The sequence below is a fragment of the Myotis brandtii genome, unplaced genomic scaffold (assembly GCF_000412655.1).
Source record: "Myotis brandtii unplaced genomic scaffold, ASM41265v1 scaffold193, whole genome shotgun sequence".
Classification (NCBI taxonomy): domain Eukaryota; kingdom Metazoa; phylum Chordata; class Mammalia; order Chiroptera; family Vespertilionidae; genus Myotis; species Myotis brandtii.
Genome location: NW_005357191.1, coordinates 1,739,185 through 1,762,502, shown reverse-complemented (window position 1 = coordinate 1,762,502; position 23,318 = coordinate 1,739,185). Strand labels below are relative to the sequence as shown.

Here is a 23,318-nt window from a genome sequence, read left to right as displayed (position 1 = left end):
TCTGGGACCCGCCAACGTTTTCTGTTTCTGTAAGCTTATATTTTTTATTTGCTAATTTGATTTGTTTTTGTATTTATGTAGACATATTGGTTATATGGTATTTGTCTTTCTGTTCCTGACTTATTTGACTTAGCATAATACCCTCGCAGTCTGTCCATGTTGTCACAGATGGCAAGACTTCCTTCTTTTTTTATGGCTGAATAATATTCCTTTATGTATACAAAGTGGGGCAAAAGTAGGTTTACCGTTTTTCGTATGGGAAATAACACAATAATTAATAAATAATAATACAAGAATAAGAGGGAAAGTGGTGTGGAGGAAGGTAAAAAAGGGTAAAGGAAAGATAAATGGTGATGGAAGGAAACTTGACTTTGGGTGGTGAACACAATACAATGTGCGGATGATGTATTATAGAACTGTACAATTTAAACCTATATAATTGTAATAACTATTGTCACCCCAATAAATTCAACTTAAAAACTTTAAAAAAATAAAAGAATAAACTCTGGGTTTCACATACTCATAACTGTAAACCTACTTTTGCCCTACCCTGTATATACCACAATTGCTTTATCCATTTATCCATCAGTGGATATTTAGATTGTTTCCATATCTTGACTATTGTAAATAATGCTGCAGTGAATATGGGGGTACATATATCTTTTTATTTTTTTTAATATATTTTTATTGATTTCAGAGAGGAAGGGAGAGGGAGAGAGAGAGAGAAACATCAATGATGAGAGAGAATCATTGATCTGTTGCCTCCTGCATGCCCCCCCACTGGGGGTCAAGCCCGCAACCCAGGCATGTGCCGACACTCTATCCACTGAGCCAACAGCTAAGGCCATGTATCTTTTTAAATTAGTGTTTGTTTGATGTGTGTTTTTATACCCAGAAGTGGAATTACTGGATTATATGATAGTTCTATTTTAGATTTTTGAGGACCCTCCATATTCTTTTCCTTAGTGACTGAATCAATTTGCATTTCCACCATCAGTGCACAAGTGTTCTCTTTTCTCCACATCCTTGCCAACATTTGGCATATATAAAAATTAACTCAAAATGGATCAGACTTGAACATAAGACCTGAAACCATAAAACTGCTATAAGAAAACATAGGCAGTAAGCTCCCTGACATAGGTCTTGGAGATGATTTTTGAATCTGACACCAAAAGAAAAAGCAGCAAAAGCAAAAATAAACAAGTAGCACTACATCAAATTAAAAAGCTTCTACACAGCAAAGGAAACCATCAATAAAATGAAAAGGCAATCTACTGAGTGGGAGAAAATATTTGCAAATCATGTGGCTGATATCCAAAATATATAAAGAACTCATAAAATGCAACAGTAAAAAATGCAACTGTTGTCTGGGCCTGGCTAGTGCAGATCCATGACTGAGCATCAGTCCGAGCAGTGAACAGCTGTGGGTTTGATTCCTGGTCAAGTGCACATACCTGAGTTGCAGGTTTGATCCCTGCCCCAGGTAGGACGTGTGCCAGAGGCCAGAGACAGCTAATCGATGTGTCTCTCTCACATTCTCTCTCTCTCTCTCTCTCTCTCTCTCTCTCTCAAAAACAATAGAAAAAATATCCCTGGATGAGGATTAGCAAAAAAAACAAAACACAAAAAACAACAACAGTCTGATTCAAAATGGGCAGAAGATCTGAATAGACATTTTCCCAAAGAAGATATAAAGATGACCAATAGGTACCTGAAAAGATACTCAACATCATTAATTATCAGAGAAATGCAAATCAAAACCACAATGAGACATCAGATCACACCTGTTAGAATGGCTAATATCAAAAAGACTGCCCCCCCCCCCGACTGGCCTGCTCACCCCCAAAGGATGGACGCTGATGCTAAATTGCTTGGAATTTAATCCCAGCAACTTAGTTTACTAACGGTCATTTGACATTGGAAATGTTACTTAAACTCTCTGTGTCATGGATTTTCACCTGTAAAATATGAAAAGAGTATTTCTCAATTGATAACCTAGCTGTGAAATAGCAACAAATTAATACATGAAAAATAGTTTGAAGAGCCTGACCTGTACAAAAAACATAAGCTAACACACATTTTTTTTTGTTTACATTTGGAAGATTGCTGAGAACCTCACGCCATTGGAAGTTCCGTGTGCCTGCTATCTAAAAGGCGCATGTGTAAATCTTTTTGCATTTAGTAGATGCTGTGGGCTTGATTTCTTGTTCCTTTCACCACTGAACATCCTGTGAATGGCAGTGTCTCCCACTCACTTAGCTTATTGTCAAGTCCATCATTCTGACTCTGAATCGTGGGTCCTTGCTGGGCTCTGCTAACAGCTTCCATCAGTTTAATGTCATATAGTTTAGACCAGTGATGGCGAGCCTATGACACGCGTGTCAGAGGTGACACGCGAACTCATTTTTTTTGGTTGATTTTTCTTTGTTAAATGGCATTTAAATATATAAAATAAATATCAAAAATATAAATCTTTGTTTTACTATGGTTGCAAATATCAAAAAATTTCTATATGTGACACGGCACCAGAGTTAAGTTAGGGTTTTTCAAAATGCTGACACACCGAGCTCAAAAGGTTCGCCGTCACTGGTATAGATACTACAGGTATTTAACCTCTTTGGTTAGCAAAGCCCATGCTGACTCCTTCCCTTTAGGTGTCCACTCACCACACAGGTCTGAGGAGTCCCAGGAGCAGTGTGTCCCCAGGAGCTTTTTCAGTGGATCACTGATGGGCTTTAGACATTTCCTTAAGTTTATCAGGCAGTGCTGTCGGAGAGGGAAGACAGGCCTCCCTGCTTTGCAGGAGCTCCGAGCCTGGTGGGCACCAGGTCTCACTGTGGGAGCAAGGTGAGGAGCCAGCACCCACCAGGAGGGACGCGAAGGCAGCGACTGCAGCTTCAGTGTGCTGTGATGTGGTTTCATGAGGAATGCCTGTACTCCCCAATTTGTAAACTTTCCTGACACCCAGCTGAGATCCATTTTGTTGATATATAATCACAGTAGAGTTGATTTCATTAATAACTAAATTATATGTTTTCTCAGGTTGCCTGGGTTTTTTTTTCTCCTGTTCTCGAGGCCCAAGCTTGACAGAGAAGGTAGCTTTGACAGGTTTTCTCTTAGGTGCTGTTTTCCTGCCTAATCAGGATGACTTATTTTAAATCTTGAGATGAAATTATATTAGTAATTAAACCTAATGATATAATGTATTCCTCAAATTCACAAAAGCTAAACTAATATTGTACCAAACCATATGCAGTGGTTCTCAACCTTCCTAATGCCGCAACCCTTTATTTTTATTTTTTATTATTATTTTTAAAAATATTTCTGCTAATTAATTCCCTTTAAAAAAATATATTTTAGTGATTTTTTACAGAGAGGAAGGGAGAGGGATAGAGAGTTAGAAACATCGATGAGAGAGAAACATCGATCAGCTGCCTCCTGCACACTCCCCACTGGGGATGTGCCCGCAACCAAGGTACATGCCCTTGACCGGAATTGAACCCGGGACTCTTGAGTCCACAGGCCAATGCTCTATCCACTGAGCCAAACCGGTTAGGGTGCCGCGACCCTTTAATACAGTTCCTCATGTTGTGGTGACCCCCAACCATAAAATTATTTTCGTTGCTACTTCATAACTGTAATTTTGCTACTGTTATGAATCATAATGTAAATATCTGATATGCTATATGTGTTTTCTGATGGTCGCGACCCACAGGTTGAGAACTGCTGAACTATAGGTTACAGCTGCTGGAGCAGAGAGAGAGTCCCCAACTTGCTCAACAAGGTTGAGATTAATTTATGCCAGTCTCATTGTGAGCAGGGGGACAAGACTGGGGGGCATCTCTATGCCACCAGATCATTCAGGATGCTGGCTGGTGGGGGGCTTTAGCATGTGACTTTCATCTCTGGGTTTATGTCAGCTAATACCCCAGCCAGCAACAAGGAAGAAAGGTAGATTAGACAGCAAGCAGCTTTCTGTAAAAAAAAAAAAAAAAAAGATCTGAAGGTAGCATATATTACTTCTGTTCACATCTCATTAGCCAGAAGTTCTTGGTCATCTGGCCACACCTGCCTACTAGGGGAGTAGGCAGATGTCATCTGTAGTTGGGCAGCCAGAACAGAAAGGCTTCTGTTACTAAAACAAGGAAGGGAGGAGGGTCCTGGGTACATTAGGAGCCCATGCTTATCATGCTGCTTGTCCCTTGGCACTTCAGACTCAAAGCTAAACTCGCTGACTCGGCCTGGGTCTCCAGACGCTTCACCTCATTTCTCCTGTCTCCTCTGAGGGCTGAGTGTGTACATCTTCCTCCAAACCATGCCTCTTTTCCCCCCACCTGCCATGATTCAGTCATTGTTGCCAGGTCTCCTTGTCTTCAGTCCTGCCCACTTAAATCCACCCCTTTCTCAGCTTCCCAAATGAGCTCTCTGAAAAGCAGGTCAGAGACATGCCTCACGCGCTTTGATGGCTCCACAGCCCTCAAGCTCAGGCCCAGGTGGCTCCCAGGGGCTTATGGGCCTGTGGTGATCTGGCCTCATTTTCTCTCTCCAGTGTCTTTCCCCCACTGTCCAGCAAAACTAAATCTCAAATGATTTGTCATGCTCAGAGGCACCTCCAGCTCTCTGCACCCCAAACCTTCTCTGGTTTTAGGGCTTTCCTGGCCTCGGGTCTCTTCCTGAGTGTGCCCACCATATATGCTCTCACACCAGCTGCTCTGGCACAGGACCTTGCCCGCAGTGGTGCTCAGGACATGCTTTATGAATGACCAGCATAGCTAATGTATTACAATATGGCAAAGAAACAGCAGGTTGCAGTGGCTACCCACCTCTTTGCCAAGTCTGCCTCTTATCCTTGTATTTGTACCCCACTCACCCAGCTGAGCAATTCACCATGTTTGAGCAGTCAGCTTGAGCTCTGTGCCTCTACTGTCTGTCTCTGGCAAAACAGTCCAGGTCAGATGCCACCTCCTCCAGGAAGCTTTCCTTGTCTTCTACACTCCTGCTCATGGGTAGGATCTCTTTTGACTTCATTTACATTTTGCTTATGGCCCTTACTTCATTGTAACTTGTATTACAGTATAGATAATGGGTACATTCCTCACACTTCTCCCCCAAATTGTGAACCACATGCTGCTTCAAGACTGGTTCCTAGTTGCTGCTGTATCTCTTACATGATTTGTTGTCACTTTCTTGTACAAAGGCACCCCAAAAACGTTGAGTACAATTGTCTACAAATCAATCTTTAGAAAAGGATATTCTTTCAGATGTTAGTAAAATGGAGAAGCATTGTGAGGAAATCATTGGATGCTGTATTAAGGGTTAGATCAACAAAGTCTATTGAATGACTCCGTTGTCCCAGGGGCCAGACTCTCCCTCTCCTCCTGTCCTGTGAATGTGGGATGCCAGGAAGAGCACGACAGACCTGTCCTCGCCGAGGCATTGGGCGCCCTCCTCACAGCAGCGTGTACACTTTAGCACCGTGTAACCTGGGGCTGACCGTCCTGCGTGGTGTCATGAGCAGTGTGATAGTTCATGTCTTGCAGTGCTGGCCTCCCGAGGCACACCTGGGAGGGGTACATGGCTCTCAGTCGCAATGGCTGGTGGTACTGACAGCTGTGCCTCAGCCCCTGCCCTGGAAACAGTACAAAACATGAAGCAATGGTCAGTTGGAGAAACTATTCATTTGATTTAATTTTTTTGTTTAGGTTTGTTAGTAATCAATACATTTCCATGTTTAATGGAAATCCTAGACATCATTGTGTTGAAATACAAATCATCACTCCAAAAAACTCAGTGGATAGACATTAAATATTAGGAAGTTGCTGGTGGTGTAGACTAAATTTAAGTTCTGTGTTTTTAAACAGTATAAAATGTTTATACCTCTATGATTAAAAGTTGACTTATTTTTTTTTAAAGACAAACTTAAATATCTTGCTGACCTTCAGTAAACATCATCAAACAAGAGCCAGGGAACCACGTTACTAAGTGTGGCTGCCTGGCGGTTTTCTGTGCACTTGTTTTCCGTATAGTTATGTGGGCTCCTGCAGATGGGCATCTCAGCCTCGGCCCAAAGCCTGGGGAGGCTGCTCCAAGGCTGCCGGCTCATACTCAGACCTCATGAGTGAGCATCATGGCTTCCATGTCATTGATTACCCATTAGTGATGGGTGCAGGGACACGGGCTGGCTCCAGGACCACGCTCACCAGGCACGGGCACACCCGCGTCACCAGGCCTCTACCAGCCCCTTCTTTAACTCCCCCCTTTTCCCCTCACTTTGACATAGGACTTGCTTTCTGGTTCATCACTTTAACCTGCATTTGTGGACTTGAAGACTGGTCCATGTGTTTCTCTGCAGGAATTGTGGACGTGATTATCTGAAACAGTGAGTTCTCTCTGGGGGAGACAGCTTTCTGTAAGCTGGTCCCACAGGAAGCAAACTAATGAGAATCATGTAGTGACATAATCTGTTCATGGCTAGAAAAAAATGCGCAATTTCTTTTCTCCAAAGGAGGTTATTTTCTACTCCAGTCATGTAAAATGTCATGCAGGCCTCAAATTGTCTTCCTTTCATAATAGTCTCTTATCATTTCTTATTTCACGTGTTGCTTAAGTTTAGAACTTGTTCAAACTGAGTTTATGAACATACAGCCACATTGTCTTATATACCAATAAACTTGAAACACTATGTATGTAATTTCAGTAACAATGTATATTCATTGTGTTTCTTTTAAGGAATCTGACGACTACAGCCTTTGGAATATTACATGACACTACACCATGAGTGACAGTAAATGTGATAGTCAGTTTTACAGTGTGCAAGTGGCAGACTCAACTTTCACCGTCCTAAAGCGTTACCAGCAGTTAAAACCGATTGGCTCGGGAGCCCAAGGAATTGTTTGGTAAGTACAGTCTATTTCAATAGTATGGATTGAGTTGTTTTTGTAATAAAAATGAAATAAAACTAAATCATCAGATTTTAGAAATGCTGATGATGAAAATACTATTTTCTTTGCTATAGGTTTATGAGCTAAACTGAATTCCCCTCTTGTTCTATTTATATGTAGTCAGATTGTAGGATACAAACCCAAATTCTTAGAATGCTGCATAAGTTAAATAGGTAGCAGGTTTTCTCTTTTTTTTTTTTTTCTTTTCCATTCCCCTGTCATGATATTAGAGTAATAGGTATGACAGTGAGTTGTAACAGAAATTTGGCGTTTTATTCATTTCTTCATCCTGGCCACCTTCCCCCTCCCCCTTTTATTCCCATTCACTCCTATTCATTTCTAGGCGCCATCATTGCAGTGCTTTGCCCTTCATTGGCAGGATGAGGCCAGTCAGTGTCATTATCATCTCATGGATTAACCAGGAAGGGATGCTGTGTGAGGGGTTGGGCTGGCCATCTCTTCCTTGGTGTCTCACTTCAACTGTGCGTCCAGCCCAGGACGTCAGAACCGTTGGTCTGACCCTGAACCTTAGTCTCTTGCATGGTAAGACAGTCAGCTGCCGCGACATCACTGGCCAGCTCAAGGTAAAGTTTTTCACATGTTTTCTAGATTACCGTTATCAGCACTTCCCAAACTTCTTATCCCTTCGTTTCCTGGGCTAAACTTTTTTTTTTCTTTTTTTGGTCAGTAAAAACAAAATTGTCTTTGCATCTGAAAGAAACTGTGATGAAGCTAAGCACCCAGTGTTTATAGCTGGTATCAGAGGGTTCAAGAGAAAGAGAACTCTTGGATATTGTGGTAGGGGAGTTTGTTTTCCTTAGAGGTTTAGGGTTTAGAGCAGCGGTTCTCAACCTGTGGGTCGTGACCCCTTTGGGGGTCGAACAACCCTTTCACAAGGGTCGCCTAAATACATCCTGCATATCAGATATTTACATTACGATTCATAACAGTAGCAAAATTACAGTTATGAAGTAGCAATGAAAATAATTTTATGGTTGGGGGTCACCATAACATGAGGAACTGTATTAAAGGGTCACGGCATTAGGAAGGTTGAGAACCACTGGTTTAGAGAATCTTCAGCATTTGAAACTAATTCTCTATTGTACAGACATGATCAAGGAAGTCAGTTCTTTTCTTTGGACAAGGTGGCTGGAGACCCTGTAAGCTAAGAGGAGATGGCAGGCAGTTCAGAGCTTCCTGGTCAAACTGATGTGGGAGAAGAGGCGGTTTGGAAGGAATGCCCAACTTGTATCTAAAATAGTGGTGATAACACGCTATACTGGTACTTAAATCCAGTGTGTCAAGAGAAGTTATAAAGTCAATAGATGGTTCCTGTTGGACACTTTGATGTTAATACAAAGTTCTAGACAATAAAACCTTATTTTCTTTTGAATATGTGTTTATTGATTTTTAGAGAGAGGAATAGAGATAGAAACGATTGGCTGCCTCCTGCACGCCTCCTATTGGGGATCAAGCCCACAACCCGGGCATGTGCCCTGACCAGGAATTGAACTGATGACCTCTTGGTTTATGGGTTGAAGCTCAACCACTGAGCCACCCCGGTCAGGCAATAAAGCATTCTTTTGTTATAAAATCCATGTCTTATTTGGAATTGGACCGTAATTTGACACAGGTAATTCCGCAAGACTGATATCAAGGACATTTAATGTGATACCTACATTAAGAGGCTGACTAGAACTTCATAATTAATTGTAAAACAGAAGACTGTATAAAGGGTAGGCAGTTAAAATTAATGATTTCATTACACATGACTTCAATAACAATAAAATCACATGCTACTTTACAAAATACTATTTTGCAGAGATTGGTTTTGATTTTCAGTTTGCATATGCTACTTCTCATTTTTATTTTTAAAAGAATGTTTAATAATGAAATTATATATGTTCATTATAGATATGTATTTCTTATTTAAAAATTCTAGTTTTGAAACAAGAGTTTCTAATATGCCATTATAAACTAAATCTTCTCTGGTAAAAGCAGTGATAGAATTATAGGATGGGAAGTTAATGAATTTATAAAAACATTTTAAATAAACCCATACTTCTATGACCCAATTTTTAAAAAGGGTCCTGAGATTATTCATTGGGGAAAGAACAGTCGCTTCAAAAAATAGTGTTGGCACAACTGAATATCCACATGCAAAAGAATGAAGCTGGTCTCTTACCTCACATTGTGTTAAAGGGTAACTCTGAATGGGTCAGTGATGCCTGGCTGGCATGGCTCAGTAGGTGAGTGTCAACTTATGAACCAGGAGGATTCCAGTCGGGGCACATGCCTGGGTTGCAGGCTCAATCCCCTAATCCTCGTGTGGGGCCTGCAGAAGGCAGCCGATCAGTGATTCTCTCTCATCGTTGATGTGTCTTTCTCTTCCTCTTCCTTCCTCTCTGAAATTAAAGAGAGAGAGAAATATCACTGAGCCATGCTGGCCAAGTCATCATTGATGTTTCTTTCTCTCCCTCTCCCTTCCTCTCTGAAATAAATTAAAAAATACGTATTTTTAAAAAATGGGTCAGTGACCTAAATATAAGAGCTAAAACCATAAAGTTCTTAGAAGAAAGCATATGGGGAAAACTTCATGACTTTGAATCCTTAGAAATGACACCAAAAGTATGGGCAATAAAATGAAAAAATTGGCTTCATCAAATTGTGCATCAAAGGATACTATCAGAAGAGTGAAAGAAAAAAACAACCTATGAAATGGGAGAATATTTGCAAGTAATATATCTGATAAGAGTCTAGTATCCAGAATACATACAGAACTTTTACAACTCAACAACAAAAAATACAGTTTCAAAAAAAATAGACGAAGAATTTGAATAGACCTTTCTCCAAAAAAGATATACAAATGATCACTAAGCACATGAAACGATGCTCAGCATTAGTCATTTGGGAAATGTAAATCAAAACCACATGAGATACCACCTCACACCCACTGGGATGACCATAATCAAAACCAAAAGTAATGTTGACAAGGACGTGAAGAAATCGGCACCCTGTACATCGCTGTGAGAATGTAAAATGGTGCAGCCCCTTATGGAAAACATTTTGAGGTTCTTCAATGGATTAAACATAGGATTACCGTATGACCCATCAGATACTCCTAGATCAGTGGTCGGCAAACTGCGGCCCCTTGAGTGTGGCTCTTCCACAAAATACCACATGCGGGCGCGCACGTACAGTGCGATTGAAACTTCGTGGCCACACTGAAGGGGCCAAAGAGCCGCATGTGGTTCGCGAGCCGTTGTTTGCCGACCACGGTCCTAGATAAATACCCAAAAGAACTAAAAACATGTTCAAACGAAGACTGGTACACAAATGTTTATAGCAGCTTATAGCAGCACTATTTGCAATAGCCAAAAGGTGGAACTAGCTCAAATGTTCACCAATGAATGAAGGGATACAGAAATTATGTAATAGACATACATGGAATGTTATTTATAAAGAGGAATGAAGCACTGATGCATGCTACAAATGGGTGATCCTAAAAAAACATGCTAAGTGAAAGAAGCAGACACAAAAGGTAGCATTTGAGTGTATTTATGTGAAATATCCAAAGTAGGTAAATCCATAGAGACAGACACAGTTTGGTAGTTAACAGGCAAGGGGGAAGGAGGAATGCGTAGCAACTGCTTCATGGGCATGGGGTTTTCTTTTGGGGCGATGAACAGCTTTTGAAATTACATAGACATGGTGATTGGACAACATTGTGAATGTACTTTAAAATGCTTAATTTTATGTCTATGTGAATCTTAGCTCCATAAAAATTATTTTTAATAAAAGTAAACTGGAAGGTGCCTTAAACTAAGGATATTTGTCATTTTAATGGATACTTAAGTCCTAATACTATTGTATTGCATATAATGATATTTTTATGTTATATTATACATAAAATACGTTGTAATTTTCTTGTAGTAGCTTGTTATATAGACATTGACAGAATCTTAATAGTAATTTCACTTAACTCTTAATATTTTTATTTAAATGATTTTATGACAATTTTTTAGTATTTGTAGGAGCAGCTTTCGTCTCACATTCAGAAAGGTAGGAAGAAAGAAATATGTAGAGATTAAAATTTTTATACCATCCTAAATATCATCTTTTGGAAATCTGCATGTTCATAGCCTGAGTTTTGATTCTAAGGAAAGGTCAAAAATTAAGTTTTGCTCTTTTCTGCTCAAGAAAGAAGTTATTACTTTGAATTGATTAAGACAGTCCTTCATGAACCCATGCACAGCTAAGTCATTGATGTCAGTAGTTAACTTTGTAACCCAAGCCAGTTATTCATTACCAAATTAAAATGTTTTTGCTTTGTTTATTTTTACTGGATACATGGAAAAGAGGCAAGTTAGTTAACTTGATTCAGATTATTGATATTTCCTTTTAGAGATGTTTGTACAATTATGAAAACTATTCTTAGACTCTTGGGATGTTTCATCTTTTGGTCTTTTGATGAAGTGCCATCACAGAAGTTGGTCATAGATGGTTGGAGACCTGGTCTCCATGATTAATTACTTTATTGCTCCTTTTTCCCAGAGCCTGTGCTGGCTGTGGGGAGCTGAGTCTGCTCCTTGTCTGCCTTCTGGGCTTGAGACTTTGTCGGCCTGCTGAGCTGCAGCAGTGGTAGTGCTGGGACTGGTAGTCCTTGGGTTGACAGGAGAGAAACCTTTCCCATGATACTTCCCTGCACGTGTCTTCTAAGGATTTTTTCCTGGCTCTGTTTTGCACAGCATCTTGGATATTAGCATTATGTGCTAAGTTTCCAGTAAGAAAAGTATTTTGTACATGGTGCAAGAAGAAGGTCTCTTATTACCTCAATCTGCTGTTTGGATAGAGTAAGAAACTCCACTGGTGCCAGCCAAACCCCTTTCTTCCCCATCAGTGACATAAAGGCCTGAGTGTCCCTGTCATCAAGCCTTAACTTCAGATAACCTTTTCTCTTTAGTGATCCCTTCCCTGCAGATATGGCAGGTTTTTCCTGTGTCCCACTGTGTCTCCTTGGTGAATTCTCCTCTGAACCCCCTGGGTCTATTGAGATACTGTCCCTGGTCTTTTAAGACTTATGTCATCTATAAAATGTCCCCCAGGTGATCTCAGCTCACACTTGGAATAGAGTTTCCTCTTGGATTGAACCAAATGCTTGATTGAGGTGTGTGCATGTGTGCGCACCTCCCCCCACCCCCCAACACACACACACTTACACTCCAGGGCCGTAACATAATGTGTGTTTTAAACCAATAAATTTGTGGTAATCTGTTACAGCAGCAATAAGAAAGTAATACAGGGGGCATGTGTATTTTTACATTTTTGAGGAATAACCTATATAATAAATAGTTAATATGCAAATTGACTGTCACGCCCTTGCACAAGATGGCCACCCCATGTGGTCAAAGATGGCTGACAGGGGAGGGCAGTTGGGGGCGACCAGGCCTGCAGGGGAGGGCAGTTGGGGGCGACCAGGCCTGCAGGGGAGGGCAGTTGGGGGCGACCAGGCCTGCAGGGGAGGGCAGTTGGGGGCGACCAGGCCTGCAGGGGAGGGCAGTTGGGGGCGACCAGGCCTGCAGGGGAGGGCAGGTGGGGGCAATTGGGCCGGCAAGGGAGCAGTTAGGCATCGATCAGGCTGGCAGGGAGTGGTTAGGGGGTGATCAGGCAGGCAGGCAGGCGAGCGGTTGGGAGCCAGCAGTCCCGGATTGTGAGAGGGATGTCCGACTGCTGGTTTAGGCCCGATCCCACAACCGGCAGTTGGACATTCTCCGAGGGGTCCCAGATTGGAGAGGGTGCTGGCTGGGCTGAGGGACACCCTCCTCCAGTGCACGAATTTCATGCACCGGGCCTCTAGTAGTAACAATAATACTTGTTTACAAAACTTGTTCATCATCTATTTAAACCAAAGCTTTATAAAGTCTTAGGGACAGTGTTCAAGTAAACCAAAGTACAGATACCAGTACAGCATTGAGTGGAAGAGCTAGAATTAGAATAAAGTATTTCAGTCCTAATTTTGAATTGTTTTTGTAATTGTCTTTGATTTATTGTTTCTATTGTTCATTAAAATGTTAGTAAAATTAATTAGAAAATAAGTTTTAAAATGTTTATCATTTCCAAGTACTCAAATATCAGCAAGCCATACAGTAAAATTAAGTAATTTCAAGACTTTGCAGCTCTAGTGGGGAAAATGTGTGTACATTTCTTTCATATATATTCAGTTTTTCCTTTGCCTTCTAAAATCTCAAGTTGTTCAACCGAAATAATAAAGATAATTTATTTTAGGAAATAATCCTGTGAAGTATTGAACATTTTTTATATACATTTTTATTGATTTTAGAGAAGAAGGGAGAAGAATAGAGAGATAGAAACATCAAAGAGAGAGAAACATCGATTGGTTGCCTCCTGCACACCCCCTATCGGGGATCAAGCCCTCAAACCGGGCATGTGCCCTGATTGGGGATCAAACCAGCAACCTCTTGGTTCATGGGTCTACACTCAACCACTAAGCCACACTGGCTGGGTGTATTGAACTTTTTTTTAAAAAAGTGTTTAATCTTAGATCTGGTAGCATTTAAAACCTTAATATGGAGTGGTTGATAGAGCTCTTTTTTCTTTTTGCTGCTTCTAGTTCTGTACAAGCAGGAATGTTGCCCTTTTATTACCCTGTTTTATTTTCTCTGTATTAATATAAATAAAAACAATAATAGAATTTCTGTGATAAAGAAGATGTATGGTATAAGGCATAGAAAGGCTGTGATTCAAGAGACTTGAGCTCTAAATCTAGCTCTGATCCTCATAGTGGTAGTTTTTGGTGACCTTGGTAAATAATGTGTCCTTTGGGGCTTTAATAGTTTCACCCCTAAAATGAGTGGTTTGGAACTTCTGATTTAAGATAGTGGATTACACACCTAAACAAAGAGAACAAGAGGACAGTAATCGGTGGGTGAGAGCCTTTAACAAGTTTCTGAAATATGAAAAGTAATTGGAAACTTGATGCAGATAAAACAGAGCAGAGGAAGAGAGAATAAGTGGATGGGACATTTGCAACAAGGAAGAGAACCTGTCTGTAGTAGAGCACCAAAGAGACTGTGGGTATAGTGACGACAGATACAGAGAATGAAGATGAAACGGGTGGCTGGAAATAGGGGTGTTAATTAAAAGTGCGTCTCTGAAACAGTTGTGTCAGTTGGCTCTCAACATACTCACTCCAACCCCAGTGTTCAGCATTTGCCCTAGAGAGTGTGTAGGTGAGTGAAGAATTATGAGGCCAGGATTTGTGGAAGGACAGAAGTCTAAAGAGGGGAGCCAGGATTTGGGGCTGTCTTTCCCTTGAGGGCATTTGAAAATGTGGCCGTGGGCAGCTGAGAGATTGAGTAGTGCTTTGGACTGTCTGTGTGGCGTGGGGACAGGATTTGAGTGTGGGGTCCTCTCAAGGGGTTCCATGAACTTCCTTTGCTTTGAATTGGGACCAGTAAAGGGCTGCATCCTAGAAATAAGAATGAACCAGAGAGAAAGAGGCACTTGCGGGTACCCACTCAGCTTCAAATCATCTCACTTGTGAACTTGAACTTGAGGTGGCCTCCAATTGCTAAGTGCCCCCAGGTACCCAGCAGGAGTAAATGTAAATTCTCTCTGGAGGAAGATAGCATCATACTGCATATCAACTTATATCTAGCAAACAGTTTCCTAAGTGCGAGCTTCAGCACACAATCAAAGACAACTAGTCAGACAAGGAGATTAGACAACAGCACAGAGAAAAGAACCAGATCCACGGGGGGTCCTGATGTTATTGGATCCAAACTTTAAAATAGCGATGATGTTATGTTCACGATGGTAAAAGGCAAGATGATCAAATTTTGGTGGGAAACGGAAAACTTAAAAAAAACTTAATAGAAATTCTAGAACTGTAAGATACAGTAATTGAATTATGAAGTTAATGGATAGGCTTAACAGCATATTAGACATAACGGAAGAGAGAATTAGTGGTCTGGACGGTCGGTTAGAAAAAAATAGAGTAAAGCCTGGAGAGAGAAAAGGGTAGAAAAGTACGTAAGAGAAGGTGTTTTAGTTTTCTATTGCTACATAACAAATTACCACAAACTTGTGGTTTAAAACAACACCCATTGATAATCTCATAATTCTATAGATCAGAAATCTGTATGGGCTTGCCCAGGTTCTCTGCTCAGCATCACACAAGCTGAACATGTCAGCTGGCCTGGGCTGTAATCTGCAGGCTCTGGGGAAGAGTCTGCTTCCAGGCGCTTTCAGGTTATTGGCAGAACCCAGTTTGTGGCAGCTGCAGGCCTAAAGCCCCCATTCCCTTGCTGTCTGTCAGCCAGGGGCCACTCTGCTCCTAGAGACCCCCACATTCCTTCTCACGTGTCACATCTAGTCCTTCTCAAGAGTCAAATCTTTCTGACCCTCTTCTCACCAGCCAGAACAAACTCTGCTTCTAAAGAGCTCTTGGGATTAGCTCCATTGTAGGACACAGGATCAATATACAGAAAAATAATAATGAAATGCCTAGAAACTGGTAGAACGAACCACTTTGAAAAATAGCTTGGTGTTATCTACTAAAATAAAATATATGCAGTCCCACGTTAGCTGTCTACTCATCAGAAATGCATGCATAGGGGCCCAGAGCCATGTATGAAATGTTTATGACTGTTTTTTGTAATTCCTTGCAAATTGAAAACAGCAGCAGTATGTCATATAGTCATGTAAAGGAATATACAGCAACGACACAGAATGAATTATAGCTATGCAAAGCAGCAATGGATGAATCTCACAAATATAATGTTGAGTGAAAGAAGTCAGACACAGATGATTTCAAAATCCAGGCAAAAATAAACCATTGGGTGGGGCTCAAAGATGCATGTTTAACTGGTAAAAAGCAAGAAGTGATGATCATAAAAGTCAAAGCAGTTAGGGGGGCAGGAGGGACAGTGATTAGTAGGAGGTGTGGGGCGCTTTAGGAATGCTGACAAAATATGCTCTTTGTGATAAATCATTGAGTTGAGGAACAAAAAAGGAAGCAAAGGAATGATATCAGACAGGCATAAGTCTTGTCTCCAACAGCATTTAACGTTGGAAATCAGGGGAGTTCCCAGAGAAAATTGATTTTGGTTTTAGAAGACAAGCTATCAAGGATAAGGGCAGAGGAAGATTATCTCCCATACACTTTTCCTGAGGAAATTTCTTGAGGATGTTCTCTAAGAAAGAGAACACAACATGTAACACAAGAAACAATGGAGGTCATTGAGAAGTCCCAGGGTGATAGCTGTGCAGCAGACCTTGAAAGAAACTCCAAGAAAATGTCTTCAGAAAGAATGGAATAGATTCCAAACAACAGATAATGTGAGTAATAAGGTAGGAAGTACTGGTAATAGGCTATAAAAGGTATGTTTTTCTTTCTTAATAAGGAAAAAACACATGTATTAGAAACTTACAGTAGAAAAGTTCACAATCTAAGTATAAAACACATTTAAAAGGACATGATGTTTGAGCAATTGATGGATAATAAGAAAAGAGATCCATTTGACCTCGATGCTGGAAACAATCTCACTCTTTTATGACCAGCAGCAAGTCATGTGCTCTTTAGAAAATGAAATGTAATCCCAGCTCTGCAGTCAGTAATACTTATATGCATATACTCTGTCTTGATTTTCAACTTCTAGTCACATCCCAAGTAAGAAACACAGAAGACTTAGTTGTAGAAATCATAGAGATGTGTTATCAGACTTTGCCGCATAAGACAGAAGTTTGGAGGGAAGAGAGGAGAGAGCTGGAGGGTAAAGGACACGAATATAATAATCTCATTTTACATACTGGGAGTGAAGAGGGGCCTTCGGAAGTTGATGGAGCAGAAGTGTTGACATGTTATTTAAAGTTACATGGGTAATCAAGGGAAAGGTAACATGAGAGCAAAAAACTGGGAGGAGTTGAGGTTTCCAATAAGTGACTAAATTCTCAGTGTTTTTTTAAAAAATATATTTCTTTATTGATTTCAGAGAGGAAGGGAGAAAGAGAGAGAGATAGAAATATCAATGATGAGAGAGAATCATTGATCAGCTGCCTCCTGCACCGCGCCCCCCCCCCTCACTGGGGATCGAGCCCACAACCCAGGCACATGCCCTTAGCCAGAATCGAACCTGGGACCCTTCAGTCCGCAGGCTGACGCTCTGTCCGCTGAGCCAAGCCGGCCAGGGCAAAATTCTCAGTTTTTATAATGGGGAGTGAATAGATAATTTCTAAAGTTGATAAATGAGGAAGTAGTAATAAAAGTATGTTCTTTGGAGTTGAAAAGTAATTGCAAGAAGTAAAACCAGGAAGGTAGTCACTCCTAGAGTGGGAACCATGAGTGGGGAAGTATGTGTCTGCTGAGATGCTCAGAATTGGTCTGTTTGGCTCATTTTGGACAAAAACTGTTGAGGCCAAAAAAGATGTGTTTGTTTTTCACATTCCTAGACAGAAATATACATAGGTACAAATACACATGTATGTAGTAGTACATTAACTAATGATTCATTTCACAAATAGATTTCTCTTTAACATTTTATAATTTACATGAATGGTGCATTTACATATGAACACCGGAATTTACATATGTGTAAACATGTACACATAATGTGAACAGAATTAGATTAAAAAAAAAGAATTCCAAAGTGACATGAAGATTCTAATCATTCTTAATCAAATGCTGTCATCGACAGCCTTCAATTTAAAAACAGGTTGAATTAAGTTAGGGTTGTTTGGCAGAAAACATTATTCATAGGAGTGAATGAGTGTAAGCCATGTTATAAACCGAATAGGATAAAGAAACAGAAACAGTGTTTTAAGTAGTGCCTGGGTTTCCAGGTGGTCTTTAGCAGCGATGAGCCCCTGATGGGAGGCCGAAGGATAATAACATGAATGGTACTATTCGTACTTGTTTGAAATTAGTTCAAAATGTGCAACCAGGCTACTCAGTTTTTTCTGTCTATTTTCTGGAAGAAAATGAACCATAAATTTCAACTAGGAACTTGAGATGCTGGAAACACAGGCTCTGGAAGATTCTATTCTTACTCCCTAGTATGATGTGATATTTCTAGTGGAATTTTATACATCGCAATTGTTTACATTAGGGTTTTGTATCTTGGGGATTTACCATGAGCTGAAATTTTGGCTTCTGTTTTCTTTTTAGATTCTTTTGTCTGGGAAAAACACACTCAATCAAAAATTAGATTTATTATGTTCTTCCATGAGCTCAACTATTTCCTCCTCCGTGTTACTCCAAAATATCCTTACATTTTATCCTGTGGTAACCAGTGGCTTTTCCCCCAACTTACTGGCATATTTAAACTGAAGATTTCATTTCTTCACCTGTGTTACATGCTCTATATTAAATTACTTGGTTCTGGATATAATAATCTCAACTAATCTAATAAGTCAACATGCCCGGGATTGCTAAACCCCATCCTACCTGCAGCGGCCGTGTCCGCACCTCCACAGAGGAGTCCGTCCATCCTGCACCTCAGCCAGCGCCCCTGGCTCTGCAGGGGTACAAGTACCTCAGGTGGAAACAGGCAGGAAGGTTTTCCCTTGTTTGTTACTCATTTAAAAGGATTGTACTTTGTACGTTCTGCATTGCATATTTTCCAAAATCACTCTAATGGGTTGCTTATTATACACTTATTCTATTTCCTAATTTTAGCGCTGCTTTTGATACAGTTCTTGGGATAAATGTTGCAGTCAAGAAACTAAGCCGGCCTTTTCAAAATCAAACCCACGCAAAGAGAGCTTATCGTGAACTCGTGCTCCTGAAATGTGTCAATCATAAAAATGTGAGTTATGTCTCTGTTTCCTCAGCATATTTGAACGTTGTCAGTGACACGATAATCTTGTGGGTCACCCTGAGTTCAGACCTAGGGTAACCTAATGATTAAAATAACTATTTAAATGGTTATATTTTATTGATAAAATTCTTCTCAACATTTGGGAAATTAAAATCAGCAAGAGGCATTATGGTCCATAGGAACTTAGGTCACTCAGCAGGGATAGGAATGTCCGTTAACCCTGCTTCTGTAAGGTGATATCAGTACTGACCTAGCAAATTGAGAAACAGCTAAATATTTTTAAGAAAAACATCATTCTATAAGTAACTTTTTACCTTATAAGACAGACATTTCAGTTTTAAATAAATGTTATTAGATGATGTTATATTTATGATAGCTGTGCTTGGCATCTCCACAGAAATCAAAGCACTGTAAATTTTAAGGAGAAAAAGTATCTCTAGAAAATGTTTATATTCCATTACTGGTGCCTGAGCATTCTTTTATAACCTTACCACATTAGAAAACCATCAAATGTTAAGTCTGGAAGAGCCTTGGGAGCTGCCCCCATGTGACCTCTTTTTGTTAGGACTAGGAGGTGGTGATTAAGGTGACACTTAACTCTCTATGGCTCCCTTTGCTTTAACATGTATGCTGGGTCTTTCTGGCACGCACAGCTCAGATAGCTTTTCTTCTGAGTCTGTGCTTTGAGTTTGTTTTTAATTTTTTCGATACATGCTTTATTTTACTTATTTATTTTAAAAAATGGTTTTCAGGTTATAAAAAAGTATGGTTATTATTTTTTAAAATTTAAACAATGTAAACAAGAAAGCAAAAATCCTTGATCACCACCCACAGATCACTGTCATTAACATTTTGGTGAGCACCCTCATGCATTTGTGAGCATACACACACACACTTAAACAAGATCAGCTGTGTTATGCATCCTGCTTTTCCCCTCATGGAATGTTGCTAGGTCTCATACACATTAGGAACATGGATATAATCCATTTTAAAAATAGCTGCATAGCACAGATGCACAGTAATTTATTTGACCAATCACCTATTATTGAATACTTTGAGGGGTCCTCAAACTATGGCCCGGGGGCCACATGCGGCCCACCGAAAACATTTATCCGGCCCGCCAGGTGTTTTTGCTGCCGCTGTGTGCATAGGAATTTGTTCATAGTTTTTTTTAAACTATAGTCTGGCCCTCCAACAGTCTGAGGGACAGTGAACTGGCCCCCTGTTTAAAAAGTTTGAGGATCCCTGAAGGTGGTCTCCAGTTTTTCCCTATTATAAACAGTACTGCAGTGAACATCCTTCTACACCAGTGATGGCGAACCTTTTGAGCTCGGTGTGTCAGCATTTTGAAAAACCCTAACTTAACTCTGGTGCCGTGTCACATATAGAATTTTTTGATATTTGCAACCATAGTAAAACAAAGACTTATATTTTTGATATTTATTTTATATATTTAAATGCCATTTAACAAAGAAAAATCAACCAAAAAAATGAGTTCGCGTGTCACCTCTGACACGCGTGTCATAGGTTCGCCATCACTGTTTTACACGCATCTGTACACATTGTCCAGCTGAATTTTTTGGCCAAGATTGTTGGGTCAAAGAGTATGCACACTTCTGACTTTAATACATGCTGACAAATTGACCTCAAGGAAGACTGTCCGTTTTATGCTTTCATTAAGAGTATCTGAGAATGCCTCTGTTTCAAAATTCCCCTGCACTACATACTGTTGAGCCTATGTCTTACTTTACCAGTCTGACAGTTGACAAATGAAATATTATTTGTGAGGTTGAATTTCTTTCCATATCTCTATTAGCCATTTATTTTTATTTCTTGACAATTTGTATTCTATGGCCTTGGTCTATTTTTCTCTTGAACTGTTGGTCTCTTCCTTATGCATTTACAAAAGATCTTTTGTGTGTTAGAGCTGTCAACCTCACTTCTTTTCCCCTTGGCCTTATTTAGGTTGTTTTCACTGGTTTTATTTTTGTTGGGTTGATTTTGGTTTTGGTTTAATGGAATCAAATCTCCTCTGTTTTCTGTCATGCTTAGAAAGGCTTTTCTAACCAGGATTATATAAATGTTTATCCATATTTTAATGTTTTATGGTTTCATGTTTTAGATTTAAATATTTGTTCCATTCCAAGTTTATCTTGATATAAATAAAGATTGAAGTGTTGATCCAGTTTTATTTTTTCCTTGGCTAGCCAGCCACCCCAGTTCTGTCTATATACTGAATCATTTCTCTTTCCCTCAGTCATTTGAAATGATTGAGGATGTGTGTTTGATGCTCAAGCAGCCTTAGACTGCAAGACCAAAGCCTACAGTGGGGTCCATTCTAGAACTCTCTTTAAGTAAATAGATAATGCTACGAGGCGTTTCATCTTTATCATACCAAAAATGCAAGCTTAGCCTTCATATTTTAAAACTTTTTTAGAAATTTGTACATAAAATTTAAGTTTTCAGAGTTAACATATTGCTTTTATTTAGCGTGGGTTTTATTTCCCCCATTTCTACTTTTTTATGTTCAGAGTTAGAAAGACATTAAATGTTAGAATTCTTTAATAATAAATTACGAGGAACACACAGAAGTGACGTTATGAAAAGTACATCTTATTTTCAAAGTAAGAATCCTAATCATTTAACTTTTTTCAAATACCATGTAATATGTTTTTGGTAAAAACAATAGCAATAATAAATACTGAGCTCTGCTGTGATTTCCCCCCCATTTTTGATATGTTAATGTTAAACTTAATTTTTAGAGTCATCTGTAATTCTGAGGTTCAAATAATTTTCTCTTTTCAGATAATTAGTTTGTTAAATGTGTTTACACCACAAAAAACTCTAGAAGAATTTCAAGATGTGTAAGTATCATTTTTATTCAATAATGTACTGTGCATCAAAGACTGAATATTTAGAAAAGAAAGTAACTGCTTTTTTTTTTTTTTTTACTTAGGAAAGTAACTGCTATTTTTTTTTTTTTTTTACTTAGGATGATAATACATTTTTAATAATATCTTAGCCACTTTTCTCTGTGGAAGAGAAATATTAAGAAAATGGGTAATAATATTCAACTATTTTTATACTTAGATAATTATCATCTCTATAACAGATAAGAAATGACTGGAAATAATTCTTCAGAGCAGACAGTGATCATTAATGCCAGTAATTTGCTTTACTGAAATAGAAAACATTTTCTACAGTCCCCTGAAAGCCAGGATTATAAGGTTCAGGTGTTTACAATTATTATTTGAAATGGTTAAGTCATTAGATATTGTGTGTTCCCAAAATCTGAAATAGAATTCTCTTACTAACAATGATATGAAATATTAATTTATCTATTTATTGCGATATAATATCCAACTTTATCCTAAATTTACTGTATTCATTCATTCAACAAATACGTGATGGCTAGCCCTGTGCTCAGCACTCTCTTGGACTTGGCATACCTTAGTGACCAAAACAAACATCCCTTCTATTACTGAAGAATTGCTGGCGAGCATCCTCCTTCCTAGAGCTTGCAGGAAAGCCTGGGAAGAGAGATAATCAATGTAAGAAATAAGGAGATGATGTCATTCATTAGGACAAGGCAAGTGCTGGGGAAGAAGTGGAGCTGGGTGTGGGATCTGGAGTGCTGGGGGTTAGGAGTCAGGTTGCAGTTTTAAGTGGGGTGGTTGGTGGTTGGGGTTGGAGAAAGACCTCCCTGGATTGGTGACGTTTGAAGAAAGGCTTGAAGGAGGTGAGAAGGTTAGACTTGCAGATATCTGCGGGAAGACTAAATTGAATGGAAGGAACAGGCAGCACAAAGGAGTGGAAGTGGGAGTGTGCGTGGTGTGTCCAAGAACAGCAAGAGGCCAGTGTGGCTGGAGCTCAAACAGCAGAGGAGAGAGGAAGTCTATTGTAAGGATTTCCTTTTATTCTAAGGCAATTCAGTAAGACTTTCAACAGAGGAGTGAGCTTACCTGACTTTCATTTTAAAAGAATAACCAGTTTCTGGGTTGAGAATCCACCATAAGGTGTGGGGACCCAGAAGACCAGTTGGGAGGTGATTGTACCAGTTCAGGTGAGAGATCATGGTGCTTCACTTAGACCAGAGGGGAATGATGAGGGGATGGGGTGAGATCGGGGCTGAAACTGTCCTGAAGGTAGAACCACAGTGTTTGCTCTTAGAGAAGATGTGTGGTGAGAGAGCAAGGGAGTGGAGGGTGACGCCTGGAATTCTGCCTGATCACCTCAAGGGTGAAAGTGCTCTCACCTGCGATGAGGAAGGCGGCAGGGAGAACATGTCAGAGGGTAGCGTGGGGTCAGGAGCTGATTTTGGGACAGGACTTCGAGTTGTCTGTTGGACACCCAAGTGGAACTGTGAAGTGGGAAGTTGGGTGAATGAGCCCGGATAGAGGTCTGAGTTGAAGGTATGAATTTGTAGTTGATGGTCTGTAGATGGTATTTAAAACCTTGAGACCAGAGACCAGAGAAGATCACCAAGACTGTGCAGAGACAGGAAGGCCAAGGACTGAGCAGTAGCACTCCAAAAGTAAGA

At 40.0% G+C, this 23,318-nt stretch overlaps 1 protein-coding gene across 7 annotated transcripts in view; it reads left to right on the top strand.

Annotated features, from left to right (window-relative positions):
- Window positions 1–6,729: 6,729 nt before the first annotated feature.
- Window positions 6,730–23,318, top strand: part of MAPK9 (mitogen-activated protein kinase 9) — a 39,434-nt gene continuing 22,845 nt past the window's right edge. For 5 of the 7 annotated variants that reach the window (XM_005864920.2, XM_014538567.1, XM_005864921.2 and 2 more), the window contains exons 1-3: window positions 6,730–6,896; window positions 18,637–18,766; window positions 21,584–21,642. In XM_005864920.2, coding sequence (XP_005864982.1) covers window positions 6,775–6,896; window positions 18,637–18,766; window positions 21,584–21,642 — 311 coding nt within the window. In that variant the 5' untranslated portion in view covers window positions 6,730–6,774. Of the gene's footprint in view, window positions 6,897–7,284; window positions 7,526–18,636; window positions 18,767–21,583; window positions 21,643–23,318 lie in introns of all 7 variants that reach the window. The other 2 variants (XM_005864924.2, XM_014538566.1) reach the window with 2 other exon arrangements.